General features: G+C 37.3%; 1 protein-coding gene across 9 annotated transcripts in view; it reads left to right on the top strand.

Moving 5' to 3' along the window:
* raw (NDT-like domain-containing protein raw) overlaps positions 1-15,468 on the top strand; it is a 100,743-nt gene that overhangs the window by 73,035 nt on the left and 12,240 nt on the right. For all 9 annotated transcript variants that reach the window (XM_074086963.1, XM_074086971.1, XM_074086936.1 and 6 more), the window contains 5 exons: positions 136-253; positions 3,821-3,906; positions 9,103-9,224; positions 13,432-13,643; positions 13,799-14,154. In XM_074086963.1, coding sequence (XP_073943064.1) covers positions 136-253; positions 3,821-3,906; positions 9,103-9,224; positions 13,432-13,643; positions 13,799-14,154 — 894 coding nt within the window. The remainder of the gene's footprint in view (positions 1-135; positions 254-3,820; positions 3,907-9,102; positions 9,225-13,431; positions 13,644-13,798; positions 14,155-15,468) is intronic.

Here is a 15,468-nt window from a genome sequence, read left to right as displayed (position 1 = left end):
TCACTTTTGAGCAATGTAACTGGGTATGCCTTTAAAGAATCATATATCCAGTAATCGGTGTATTATGTACAGCTTTAAAAATATTTCCCTGTGTTATATTTCTTACTTTATTTTAATGAATATCTCTTGTTCTAGTATTCGAGATGTTGGTTTGCGCGAGCAAATGTGCGCGGCGCAAAACTCTCATACTCACGTTCGGCGAAGCCTGCGTGTTCGCCGCAGAGCTGCGTCGGCTCTCGCGGCAAGTCAGACAGTGAGTAAATTTTTTTTAATGTATTACTAGCGAAACTTCCCAACTTGGCATCATTCGAAAAAATAAGAACGAACAGTCGATAATCAAAGGCGGTAATTTAACATTTTTCACCTCCAATTCCCCATAACTACACCCGCTCGGTGCTGTGGCACCTTAGCTAGCTTTACACAACGTGTGACATCCATAAGAACATTTATTTTAATTTAATAATAGCTTCAACTATTGAGAACCGTTTTATCTTAAAATATAACAATTACGATTACTAGGAGAGTTCAATAGGGCTTATGCTTTCATGCCTTAATATGTTCTTATGGAAGTCACACGTTGTATATACATATAAACCTTCCCCTGGAATCACTCTATCTATTGATGAAAACTGCATTAGTTTGCGTTGCGTACTTTAAAAGCTAAATCTAAGCATACATACATAGGTACACAAAAACATACATATAAACGGTTAGACGGCCGAAGGACTTTGTACTAGGTACGTTTATACTTACTGTGTATAGATAATACAACCCACAATGTAACTGTAAAGCCGGATCTCCATAGAAGCAGTCTTATATCGATTTCATCTCGTCGGTTCCATTCTAGTCAACCCGAACTCGAATTTTTTCGCTCCATTCTATTCTATGCATGGTAACTAGTGCAATGAGATTGTTACGCTGTGTCACTGTCGCGAAAATGTCGCTTTCTACACTACACCATATTATACCAGTAACAAGCAACAGGGTGCCGCTGCTGAACAGTTTCAGTCGGTTGTTGTTCCTAAATCAATGTCCAACTCTTAGACAAATGCCGCAAATGCCAAAGTTACTTTCTAAATAATCGTTCGAGACGAGGTTTGCGACCATTTTCCCATATTGTTTGAATGCAATCGGTCGGTGTAAATATAATGTTTTGTCTAGCCAATACGCTGAGTAATATAAAATTAAAGCCGTAAGTATCTCCTTAAATTTCAATTAAGAAACCTCTTGTACGGTCGGCCAAATAAAGAGTATCAATTTTTACAGAACAGTCTTCATATATTTCATATATTTGTAAAATGTATTTCATATATTTGTAAAATGTGTAAAAGTCGAACTTTTAAGTTAACGTGTCTTATGGACATTTTTGTTTTATGACATGCAAACAATAATCAACTTTAGGGTCTATCACATATTATTATTTGGCTTATGGTACGTTATTGTTGGCATTTTTTACAAGCTTTTATTTAACTTGCTTTTATTTAATAAGAATAAGACTGTATACAAAATACCCCTGGTGTTGCAGATGTTTATGGGCGGTGGTGATCTCTTACCATCAGGAGACCCACTTGCTCGTTTGCCATCCAGTCGAATAAAAAAAAAAAGAATGCAATGAAGTCCTACATAAATTGTGCCCCCGTTGTCCTTTGACGTTAAAACGACTCGATCTTGAACCACGCGGTTGACTTTGACTAGGGTTACCAAACTTATCAATTCATTTTGGCATTCAATTTTATTTATGTGTATTACTGGTTTTATATTGATGTGCAGTCCAAAGTTGTACTTTTTAGGGTTCCGTACTCAAAGGGTGCCAACGGAACCCTATTACTGAGACTCCGCTGTCTGTCTGTCTCTCTGTCTGTCTGTCCGTCTGTCACAGGGCTCTATCTCTTGAGTCGTAATAGTATACACTTCAAATTTTCACAGAATATGCTGTGGGCGCTATAATAATACAAATACTAAAAACAGAATAAAATAAATATTTAAGGGGGTGTCCCTTACAACAAACGTGATTGTTTTGCCGTTTTTTTGCTTGATATGAATAAGGGCAACACAACAGGTAGATGCTTGAAATATTCACAGAATCTTTGGTTGTATAATTAATTTAAAAATAAATGATTAAATTAAAATAAAATAAATTTTTGAGGGGGGATCCCATACAAAAAATGATTTTTGTATGGGATTGACACACACACACACACACACACACGCACGCACGCACGCACGCACGCACGCACGCACGCACGCACGCACGCACGCACGCACGCACGCACACACACACACACACACACACACACACACACACACACACATCGAAACGTCATCGAAACGTAATCTCTTTTTTTTGTTTTTTTTTTTTGCCTCATTCATGCTTCGGGACGGTTTATCTCAATGTAGTACTGCAAAGCCGTAATTAAACTAGGAATTAACTTAAACGTTAATTTTGTCCAAGTGTAGAAATGGCAATTAACAATGGTAGCGTTTGCAGATAATGAATGAACAATGACGAACGAAGTAAAGTACAATTCAATAGAATCTGTCAATTTTCTACATATTTAAGACGCCCTATCGTGGGCACACTTGATTATATATGTCCCTGTTGTTGCAATTATCATCTAAAAGGAATCAAAAAAGAATAATAGTCACATCACAAAGCCTTAGGCAGTCCGGTGTTTATATTAGTAGGCTGGAAGTGTCTACAGGATTGTCAGATTCTAATGAATTGGAGTTTACTTAATTGTTGATCAAATTTCAAAGTGTATGTTTTCTGTAGAGAATTAAATTTTTCATAGAACTCTAAGGAAATGGTCCTTAAATATAGCATCAGATTAAAGTAAATAATACAAAAACTATTTTGTAATAACAATAATCTCTATGGCATGATTCTGATATCAAGTAAATAAATCATCGATAAGTACTGCTTTACTAACGGTACTTTCCTGTTTTAATTTCGGTCGAGTAATATTCATGGTAGGACTTGACGATGACTCACAACTTCGCAAGAATCTTTATTTCCGGCTACATGTTTTGAAGTTCATATAGATTTTGATTTGGTTTACGACTGATATAGAAAACAGTAGTATCACCTTCGTGGGTTGTATAGATTTTGTCTTAATAAGAGATGGTGTTAATATTAATATTATAATACCAACAAATAGGCAATGCCATACTATTACCAGTTTTGCCAAAAACTTAAACTTGATGATATAGTGGAATATCCACATGAACAAAAACACATCTTTTAGAGTGACTCGATTAGAACTATTAGTATTCATAAACCTGCTTTTAACTTTGTTTTAATTATATACAAATTACTACACCTTTCGGGATTGACCTTTAAAATCCTGATGAGTGCAATGGCCATGTCGCATGGCCACCCTAATATCATCGCGTGCGTTGACCTATGAGTGTCACACGCTGAGATATGTTGTCTTGCACCGGCACAAGACAAATGCAATTTTGTCACCTTGTGCTCACCCGCGCCGGCTAATCGTTTCTGGTAAAAGCGAATTACATGCAATGCAATACATGTTTAAAATTGTCTAAAATGCTACATGAAACGTGTAATATTTTAATATAATACACATAAAAAGTCATGACATCATGAATTTCTTCACAAAATACTACATTTTATCTGACAACACTTACAACCACACAGTATACTAGGTTAGATTAGATACACTCACTTTTTTCAAACAGTGTAACGAGTGACTCAATTAATTGACTGACCTAATGTAATGACGTATTGCTCTAAAAGGAAATAATTAATTTCGCAATAACCAGTTAGTGTTTTGTTTCTAATTTCAGTTTTCATTCGCAGGAGTCCAAACAAACTGGAGTCACCGATATGGAACAACGTAGAAAAGGATTTCAGAAACAAGGAAACATTATGCCGACCCAGCAACGGTAAGCAATAGTTAAACAGACACTAATCTATCGTGTTATAATAATTTCTTGGCTTAAGGTTCCGGATAATATTTGGCTCACTAGTCAAATATTAGATTCCTAGAGAATTTTACATTATTTAAAATTTATTATTTGTGCTGCCAATTAAACGTAATAATAATAAATAAACGCAGAATATTAAGCCGTTTGTAAGTTGGAGAATGTTTCTCACTGTGTACATGTTAAGTTATTTTTACATTGCTGTAGTAAATTGAACTTCCTTCCTTTCAAACAATCACAAGTCGGTAATTCAAGTTCGCAAATTGGTCATAAACATTTTACAGCTGAACACAGAATCGACGGAGTGAGTTCATGCTCGATCGTAAATAGACTTCCTCAGTAAATAATGTTATTAGTCTTCGGCTTGTGAGGATGTGAAGTTTCCATAAAGTGTGTTGCGGAAGGTCAATCGGAGACAGTCGCGATCAAACAAATGTAGTGAGCAAACTTTCCGCACGGTACCAATCCCGAAATACCCGGCAGTCCCAGTCCCAGCGGCGTGGCCTCGGCGTGTGGCCGGCGAGTTCACTGCGGCCCACGTTGCGTCTGTCGTCCACGGCTATCGGTTACACCGTGCCGATAGTACGCACAAACAACCCGACCCAATCGCCCTCCCTTCAGTTTAGGGATTCTACGCCTGAGTCCATCTATTGAATAGCAAATAGGTCAATGTGTTTCATCAGACTGCAATGATGGGCTAATTTTAACTGGCTCACGTATATTTTCTTTCTGTAGCTGATAAAGCAAATACCTGGTACCTAACTTACCTAACGTAGTCAAACTTTCTTGTCCATCCGTTTAGAGCGCAAGCATTGTACGTAAGCGTGAGACAGTCTCGTTATTGCAATCGCCTTGTTATTGCTAGCTCTTGCTATTCTGTACGCGTCCCATAGAGAGACTCGGTGTGTCCTTGGATCGATCAAGTAGGTACACCGATCTGAACGCTATCAATGCGGAGATGGCGAAATACTCCGATCATAACAACAATACATTCTAAGGGTGTATGATCATCGCTGATTACGTATCTGTTTTATTGTTTTATCCTACTTATGCAATCGCTCCACGTTCAGATGGATTTTGCACTCGCAACTATGATGATGCGTCCGATTTGCGTCAATCTCCCATAGCATCTGAGTAATACGTAATAATAGGTACAGGTAGTTACTATTGTGTTCAATTAAATTAAATGTACATTAAAAAAAAGTCTTGCTTGTCATTGGAAACTAGAAATACCAAAGAGAGAAATACAAAATAATTAAAACCCCAAATATTTAAAATATTAAATAAATGTCACTAAGCCGTTAAAAAATAACCGATATGGAGTCTCTATGACCACTTAATTACAATTTGCAACTTAGAAAATAGCATTTTCGCCATTTTCGATTAGGTAGATAAAAGATGTAAACATTGTTATAGTCAGAGTAAACACCAGGCAGAGCGCGGCCTCTAGGTTCTTCCGCGCAGGCTATAATCGGACTACGGAAGTGTCGCGTCGCGATGCGCCGCGCTCAGAGTCGCAATCGCCCACGTTTTTGGACGTCGAAGATCGCAAAACAAACCATTCATTACCGTTTACACTGCACTAGAAACACCGTGACAACAACGCGCGCAAGCTTCCTTATCACCCGGAAGTATACGCAAATCAACGTGAAACTGTGTCGTATGCTCTGTCACTGTATTTGTTCAAGGGACTACCTACTATATAAAACGAAAAAATAGGGTTCCGTAGCAATTACGAAAAAATTAAGTAATATTTTTCTAAGGATTTCATATTTTATACGGAATCTTTCAAGTTTAGGTATATTTTATACCTTAGGCAGCTATTTAAGAGTAAAACTACTAATAATTCTCAAGCAAACTTTGTCGTTATAGTTTTCCTTGAAAGTTTGATATACTTACTATCATCCTGAATTTCGTCTTAGCAAACCCCTGATGATTTTAAAAGACCTATCCAACGATACCCCACACTATAAGGGTTGGATGAGAAAAAAAAACACCCCCCACTTTACGTGTGTGGAAAGTACCCTAAAAAAATTTTTTTTATATATTGTACCATTTGGTCGGCATAGTTTACATATATATCCGTGCAAAATTACAGCTTTCTAGCATTGATAGTCCCTGAACAAAGCCGCGGACGGACGGACAGACAGACAGACAGACATGGCGAAACTATAAGGGTCCGGTTTTCCCATTTTGGCTACGGAACCCTAAAAAAGTTCTGTTAAGCAGCGTTTTCACCAGAGATGTTCGAGGATGTGTTGCGATGAATATTTTTTCATTAACCAATAGAAACGCTTCATTTACCTCGCCTCGCTCCGCTCAGCTTTTTCCACTAGAGATGTGCTGTTGGAGCAAATTAAGCGTTCCTGTTGGTTAATAAAAAAACACATCCCTCGCAATATATCCTCGCACATTATTGGTGGAAACATTGCTTTATGTATGGAAAATCTTTTGTAGTCGCTGTTTGAAATGCGGTGCTGTGAAGACGAATCAAACGATATTTAATTTATCAAAATCGTCCCACCAAGCCATTTTTGCTATATCAGGGATCATGAAACTGGCCATACCTATATAAATTACGGTGAAAACGAAAGGGTTATTCATTAATCACGTAAGGACGGTTTTTTGGACATTTTTGACCCGGCCGGCCTCATGTGTGGACAAAAAAGATTTCTCGTATTTATGAGGATAAATTTTATGTAAGAAAGGGGTTTCTTACGTAAGATATCATCTAGTTTTCTTAAAAATGCTATCGTTAGCAGAGGATGCACTGAAAATAAAGATTTGCAAACAGTAACAAAAAAAATTGTTGCTTGTAACATAACTTGAGTCACAAAACTAAGGCCTACTAGTAGATAAAAGTTAGGTGATGTCTTTGGAATATTAGCATAATCTTGTTTCCTAATTAGTAAATTATGGGTAAACGTCAAGTAGCCAAACTAGTTCAGCTACCCTTTTTTTTTCAGTGTGTGTTACTTTATAATTGAAAAAAATATAAATTAAAAATAGAAATGTAGATGATATATATCATCTATAGCCGCTTGCAAAACACAATTACAAGATTCTATCGATCTTTTTAAACCCTCCTTTCCCTACTAAAAACCCCTTACGTAATTAATGAATACTCCCTGATCCTGCTTTTGGGCGCAAAAGTCAGTTAAAATTATTTACTAAAAAAATACTTGGTTTTTAAAATTAAATAGGTAGGTACTTACTATTATTTGAAATATCAAATGAAGCTATGTATTGAACAATAATAGCGTTCAATGTGTACTGAAGTCACTCTATTTTTAATTAATTTTTAATTATATATCATCAAGGATTGGGTGCGTGACACACTAGTTTTGTTCACGGACGAATCCGATAAAATAACTGTTTCTACAGATGAGCTTATATTCAATCAATATAATGATTGTCTTTGTGGTGCTTTAGAAATAACGGAATACTTTATAATGCGGAATTGGCTAGCAGTTGCGAGTAGAAATGCCGTGAACGCCAGTTCAGTCAGTTGTTCGCCGACCGTCCGGTGGAGAGCGTGCACCGGCGCGAGCCCAGCACGCCGCTAGCCGCAGCCATGCCGCCGACCACCATGATCGTGCCTTGTGCGTCTCATTTTTTTCTACATATTCACATTATAAATGAAAACTTGCAGTGCTCCACGACAACCAGTACACTATCGCGGTCCGTGCGTAAATAAACCTCTCCTTCGTTTCAAAAATAAACAAAACATAGTTTTCTCATACGCCTACGAAGTGTCTCCCGTCTCTAATACCTATACTGCAAAGTGAGGCACTTTGGCAGATGTTTGTGTTGTATTATTTAATAGTTCGCGGTGAACCTGTGTCAGTTCATGGACTTTATATTCGGATCAACGCAGGGCGAAAATGTTCAGTGCAGTCAGTTTTTTTGTTTTCATTTTGGCTTTGGTAGGGTCTTGAAATGAAATTTGGTGTTGTTTGGCAAAGTTTTGTGTCTCGTAGTAAAATCATGAATGGACAAGATTATTAGAATTTTTGCGCTTAATATTTGTTTACTTTGTACGTTGTTTGTGTTTGCGTCCTGTATTACGATAGTTAGACATTTCTTTGTGTTTGTTTGTGCATGAGCAAAGTGTCGCACGTCGTCTCGCACAAGCATCAGGTGGCTTTGAAGTCGATATTTAAATAAATGTCGTTTTTTCTCATCAATTCATCATACTCATACATAACTTAATATACATATTTTAAATATTGTTTTGGATTCTTTTATATTAAGGAGTTGTATTATACTCGAGATTCTAATGACAGTACAAATCTCATTCCACACGTGGTCTGTGCCATAAGTGTCTATTCTATTTTAATCTTCTCAGATCTATACTGGCAACAACACAATATCTCTCGTCACAATTACTATCTTGGAGCTGTTCGTGGCCTAATTTGGAACTTAAGAAAGCTGGCATCGTATCTCGAGAGCACTTTATAAGTTCTTATCGACTCATCCATTTGAAAGTAGGCGTGTGTTTGTACGAGGATCCACCGACAAGTTGCACCCACGCAGTCGATGCTCATCAATCATGAACGATGAGTGGGCAGGTTGAACGAACCGTCGAACTACGCCGCTCACCTGACCTGACCGCGGTGCTTTCTAAATCATGAACTACACTCGCTACTTACTATAAATGGAACCTCTTGCTCTCCCGCAGCTCGATCTAACCTTGCCCCAGTCAATAATAACGTTATCAAAGTAAAATATAGCACGGTTCGATTGGTGATCGATCGATGATGGTTGATTGCTGGCTCTACATCAAATTGTAGTGAGTTCGTTTAGTGTTCAGTGTCGAGGTATTTCTCATTTGCAGCTAACTGCGGTTCTAGCTCACACGCCATTGCGTGTTCGACCGCAGTACAATTGTTAACAATTAACTGTACTTCTTTTGCGTGCCGCAAACCCATCTCTAGAAAATAGGGTCAGCTCATCTGTTTGTTACATTCATTCATAAGTAACTGTGTTCATTATTTATTCAATGAAGCATAGGAAATGAGTAGCACGTAATTAATTATTTCATTGAATTTTTGTGTCAGTTCAGAAGTAGCTATTGAGCATTTTTTTTTAATTAATTATTCTATAATGATATTCTTTATAAAGGTGATCTGGTTATTGAGGTGTGATGTTGCGCAGGCAGCGAGGCGTCGTCGCCCACGTGCGAGGTGTTCCTCGGAGGGTCTTGCAACCCCACCACTTGGCGGACGGAGATCGCGATACCTAAGCTGAAGAAGATGGGCATCTCCTATTTCAATCCTGTAAGTTACACAAACGCTAACAATTATTACTTTTATTAATGTATTCCATCCATTACGTGTGGCTCTACAATATACTTATAACACACGATTTGAATAAAACTTAAGGATGTTATGGTGTTTCTATTAAAGCATGGGCGCATTATTTGCAATTACTCTTCGTTGATTGAGCAGTTCACACAACAATGTAACAAAACAGATTGTTGATCGCTGACCAGTCCACCCTTCCTTTTTAATCCATTTTACCAACAATGTCATCAACAGTGATATTTTGACGGAATAAGAGGTCAAAATGAATGTCAATGATATAATAATAATCTACAGAGATCCACTAAATTATTCGTGGTCCCAGATAGTTCTGTTCCAGAAATAGTTTTCTGTTTGATATGCAACGTAAGGTCACGATCTTTAATTTGGGACCCACTCAAGATAGAATATCTGTCATCTTATATCACGATTCAAAGGATTTTTTTATGAAATGGATCACAAATTAAAGATCGTGATCGTAATAGGTAGGCTAATTGGTAAAATATACGCGATTAAGGGGATCCCATGCCCCAATGACCTTCGATCTGAATTTCTGAGTTTTGTAATGATTTTTGTAGCTTCTTATATTAACAACAACGGCTTTACGCAATGAAGTATCCCATATTTACTTCAAAATTCATTGTTTTCGACATATTTGGCATCAAAGTGGAACAATTTTAGGCCAAAGAACTGGTTTTCTGACCATAACTTTTGTGTTAATTAGTTTCAAATGAAAACCCTCAACCAGTTTTTAGAAACGTCAAAGACGGAACCCAAATATGTAGATTTCGTATATGTTAGATCTTTCAAGTCAATAGAGATATACGAAATAAGTGTTTTTTTTTTTTTTTTTTTTTTCAGATAATGTTTAAAAAAAATCATACAAAATGAAGTATTCATTTTTTTTTCAAAATCCGGTAGACAAAAATGGAGATAAAAGATTGAAGAACCGATAGCCGTTTGACTTATAATTCTATCTGTAGTGCAAAAGTAGGAGATACAATTTAAAACTTGTCAATAATCGATGAAAACCTCGGGTAGCCCTAATCGTGAGATTTCTTGCTCAACCTTAATTGGCATTGATTACTTTTTTTACGACTCTTTTTCATCTTATTTTCTTAAAATATAGATAATTTGAATATACTACTTTGAATACCTTGGCATAAAATGGCATAGCTAAATTTAAATAATCTTTGAAAATAACAGACACGTCTCGTAAATTACACATGGCGGCTGAAACCAAGTGAAAGGCCATGTAAAATAGTATTTAAAAAAAAACGAGCTAGTTGTCAATGTCAATAGATGCTAACTGTCTAACTGTCCGTGTCACATTTAATCGGATATTGATTCGAGAAAGAGCACAGATAAACAGATATGTTAGTCTGAAAAGAATCATATTATGCCTATTGAATAACTAGGTACCATCAGCCAAATATATGGTCTACCACCCTAAAGTTGATAATCGCTTGCATGTCATAAAACAATAATGCCAAGAGACGTTTGTCAACTTGAAAGTTCGACTTTAGCGACATATTCATTTGATAGGAACTTGTTTAAAAATTGATAGACCACTTATTTAGCTGATGGTACCTCTCTGCGAATTGTATACAAACTATGATAAAATTTTATTTTAACTCATGTATATTTGGAACAGTTAAGCTACGGCCTCTTTCTTTAAACATCTATTTCAACGAACTGAACGATCTTTCTACGTCGGTAGTTATATTGTAATAAGCGCGAGTATGGACTTATTCTCTTCAGGTTCATAATCATAATGACATCTCTTTCATTTACATAATATTATGTTTTAATGTACATTTGAAATTTACCACGAGCTTTGCGGTGAAGGAAAACATCGTGAGGAAACCTGAACAAACCTGCGAAGCGATTCAATGGTGCGTGCGAAGTTCCCAATCCGCACTGGGCCCACGTGGGAACTATGGCCCAAGCCCTCTTGTCCTGAGAGGAGGCCTGTGCCCAGCAGTGGGACGTATATAGGCTGGGATGATGATGATGATGATGTTTTTATGAATTTTTCTTTTCAATTAATTACTCATTAGGCAGAAAAGTGCTAGAGTACATTCTGTTTTTTATGTCAATACCTACTCTTTGGCTAATGTGACAACTGACTGACATCAATATCTGCCTGCGACCTGCGGGGGTACTACGATATTCGAAAATCGAAGTTCATTTTGCACTTCGTAATACGGGCCCTGCGTGACAGATACCATATATTTATCAACCTAGATACTTATGGATTTACTTTCGGGTTAATAAAAATACGAAGGCCAAACTAAGGTCAAATATATTTCTGCCTATATATTCGTAACCCTTAAGTATTTTTGGATCAGAATCGGACACAATTGTTCTAGAACCCTATCCCTCGAAATGGTTTTCGAATCAGGGTACATTGGTAAAATATGAACAATGCCAATTCTGGCACTAAATTATTTAACTGTTTTTTGCGTTTTAGACGACATAATTTAATGTTAACTGGAAATCAGCGTGGGATTGATTAAAACTATTTAATTAGCATAACCGTAGGAAGATAAAAAAAAATGTTTTTAGAATTAATCAGTGGACAGCATAAGTTGATAATTTGTAACGCTAATAATTTGAATTGACCAACCATCATCGCAATGTTAGCCTAGGTGGGTATGTACTTAGAAAGTATCCAAATGTTTTGTACCAAGATTACTGAAGCGAGAGAGATAAAGAGTATATTAAAAATTGTTCAACAAATACATGTATGTGCCTAAGGTGCCTACGCTCGAATTCAGATTAGATTTGTGTTGACCTGTTCTATCTACTACGTTTCCTTCATAACGCAACTACTAATAAAGCCTTTTATCTTGACAATTGGGTAATAGTTTTCATTGGAATGTGATAAAAACATTATAAACTTAATCACGTTTGTTTCACTTATCACTTACTAAGTTAAGACTGGATGCTTACTTTCTGGGACTATATACCAGTATAATGTAATGATACAATTGTATGTACCTACTTATTGACTATTGCACAAATTTTCTGACAAACGCCCCCGATGACAAGCTCTCTTTATAAGCTAATTTAATTTTATAAATGATAACTGAACTTGGTTTAACTTTGGTCTCTAAATGGTGTAACGTTTTACTTGCACGTACGCTACGTACCTTAATTAAATCATACATAACCATCTGTATCACTTCAAAATACAAGTATTTTAATGATTTTTACCCGACCGCCCGAAGGAGGGTTATGTTTTAGAGCGTATGTATGTTTTTTCAATATAGTAAAACGCGTAGTATGTATTTTTCATGCATTTTCTATAAAGTATTTTATTTTATGTCGTAAAAAGATTGATCAGCTACAGTTACCTACTATGAGTCGCTTGATTCTCATTATTAATTAAGAAAAAATAGAACTACGCATTTCGGCACCACACCATACCCAAATAAGCTAGAACCCCTATTAGGAATCTACTTCAATTTTAACGCAGTTGTTCACCTTGAAGGATATAATAATATGTTATTACTATTCTAAACTCGATGGAAATATGATTTTCTCTAACATGCGCGGAAAGGTTGTTACATTGTAAATAAAGTAACATGGAATACCATCGAATAGACTCGTTTTGAACGCCGTAAAATTAGCTTAAAATCCGTACTGTCGTACGCCTTTCAAAAGGAATCGTCTACAAAATTAAAAACAGATTTTGAAAAGTAAAGTTTATATAACACGCGCAATACGAAAATAGGTGTTCACAAATATCTATTTAATCTACATAAGTTTTGAAAAGTATTTGACTACTTGCCGATTTAGAAAATAAGAATACTTACTACGCATAATTTAGACAAAAGATAATATGACGTTCTTACAAAATATCTTTGACTCATCTGTTTTCCGGGTAAATAGGCGAAACATTTACCGTATCCTTATCTCAAGTTAAAAGTTTCCTATTCATTATTTGATCTAGTAAACATTATTTGATTCACTACAACAAACAAACTAGTAAAAGTACCTGTACAAACTGACGTAACTGCAACGGCCTACTGCCCATACGTTTCAATCGCAGCCAGAAAAGTGTAATAGGTACAGTCGGCATTTAGCAGTTACGTTGCAGTTGGAATGCTTTCCGTCTGTACAGCCCTAATATTTAGGTACATGTAGAACCGCAAAAGCTTACTGTTTTTGTCCCCAGCAAGTGGACGATTGGTCGACGGAGCTGATGGAGGCAGAGTTCCAAGCGAAGAATGTAGCCCGAGCGCTCCTGTTTGTTTTGGATAGCGAGACACGTGCTGTCGCGGCCAGCGTGGAAGCCGCTCTCCTGGCCGCTACGCCCAAGCTGCTGCTGCTCGTCATGCGCCCGTACTCGCGCCAGCAGGCCATCGGCCAGGAGACCATAACCGACCAGTGAGTTACCATTACCAAATGCTGTGCGACCGTGTGACTAGATCTATAGCGAATGGACGACGCGAATTTATGTTAAACTTATTTTATGCCAGCCAAGCGAACGACTAGGATGCGAAAAAAAACTTACGGAATTAACCATGCAAACTTATTTACAGAGAGTATATAGAGCTATCGCGGGCCAGGGCGACGTTGAAAGAAGCCGTTGAGCGGAGAGGATTACCCGCATTCCATGACATCTCCTCAGCGCTGGACTGCGCCGGAGAAGTGCTGCGCGGCCGCAACCTGACTCACCCGCGGCACATGTTAGGGCACACCATCCTGCGCCTGAAGCGGTATTACGACGCCGCCGGCGGCCGCGATGCCCGGCTCTCCCGGCTCAAGGCGATCCAGGCGCTGCAAGAAGCCACCAGAGTCCCCCGCGAGGTCGCTGAGAGATACTTGCCGCCCACTACCGACGCCGTTGATTTTGAGGCATTCTGCGTTGCCGTTGCCGAACTTGCTGCGGGAGCAGGTCAGTGCCACCCGATTAACAAAAACAGCAACCTATCGGTAATTGTGATAACTCGTCTTGTCTTATTAACGGTTTCAAATACAGCAAGGTATACTACCGAGTTTTTTTATCTTGATTAATTAGAATACATGTTCTATTAACTTGTGATAAGATTTGATTTGGTTTATCATTTAAGGCCGAACACGGCGCTTCAAAAGCGCCACCTTGCACCTAACTGCGCTGTTCGTTTAGACTCGAAATACTTAGTATGCGATATGATAAAAGCCGTGCATGGGCCTTGGGGCGATGCATTTGGCGTTAGTGAGAACACCGCTACTTTTGGAGTTATGCTCTGAGCAGCTAAAATAACGTTCTCAAAATATTCATTATGTATTACCATGAATCATCTGCTAAGCGTCGGTTTTCTCTCGGAGCTTTCAGCTGACCATAATTGCGCCCTCCTTGTCTACTCAAGCATTCAGTAAGAATATCTCATTTCACTACACGTCGTGGGTGGCTTAGATTACGATGAATTAGCGTTACTAACGTCATTCAAGCTATGGGACGTCTCACCGGTATCATATGGCAATTTCTTGTTATTGACGCGATAAAAAATACGTTCTCTTAATACATACTTATACATAAAGCTTTGTTTATAGCAGATACTCTTTCAAATATTAATGCAGCATGAAATATGCCCAACAAGTATCTTTTTATGTTATGTACTCTAGAGCGCATTAATAATGAAATGTTGGCCGCTCTGATTAGTTTCATGGTAACACAGTACATACGTTACCTGGTAAAATATTAGCACAATAAGTAATGAAAACATATACTGTTAGTAACTATTTGTACAACATCTAAATCTTAGGTTAAGTCCGTTCAAGCTTCCTGGGTCTGTTAACATTCTCCAAAGCGGTGTTCTCACGCTCGCGATGTTGAATAACATAGTGTTGGTTTGGTATTTGTATGCATCCGTAGACTTTCATTAAGAACTTCATTACTATCTTGATTGTCTTAATTTTAAATTAGACCTTGATTTTTCTTATAGGAAATTCAAGCTTATTATTTTAGGTATACTTTGAGCATTTAAGTTTATAAATTTGAAAGAATTTGGTATTAAGTAGTCAGTGATGTTGAGTTGAGTTACATAGTTTGTGGACTCACGCATAACGTTACCTTCACTACTTTTTATTGTTTAGTATATGTTGCTAAATATGTTAAAGCTAAATATGTTAAAAATAATCTTATTTGCAAAGTCGAATAATTTAGTTGAAATAGTAGCAGTAAAAGTTAAAATTTAACTTCCCTTTTATTTAATGTTAGTACATTCAT

The sequence above is a fragment of the Choristoneura fumiferana genome, chromosome Z (assembly GCF_025370935.1).
Source record: "Choristoneura fumiferana chromosome Z, NRCan_CFum_1, whole genome shotgun sequence".
Classification (NCBI taxonomy): Eukaryota; Metazoa; Arthropoda; class Insecta; order Lepidoptera; family Tortricidae; genus Choristoneura; species Choristoneura fumiferana.
Note: the sequence above shows the minus strand (reverse complement) of the source record. Positions and strands in the feature narration are given on the sequence as shown.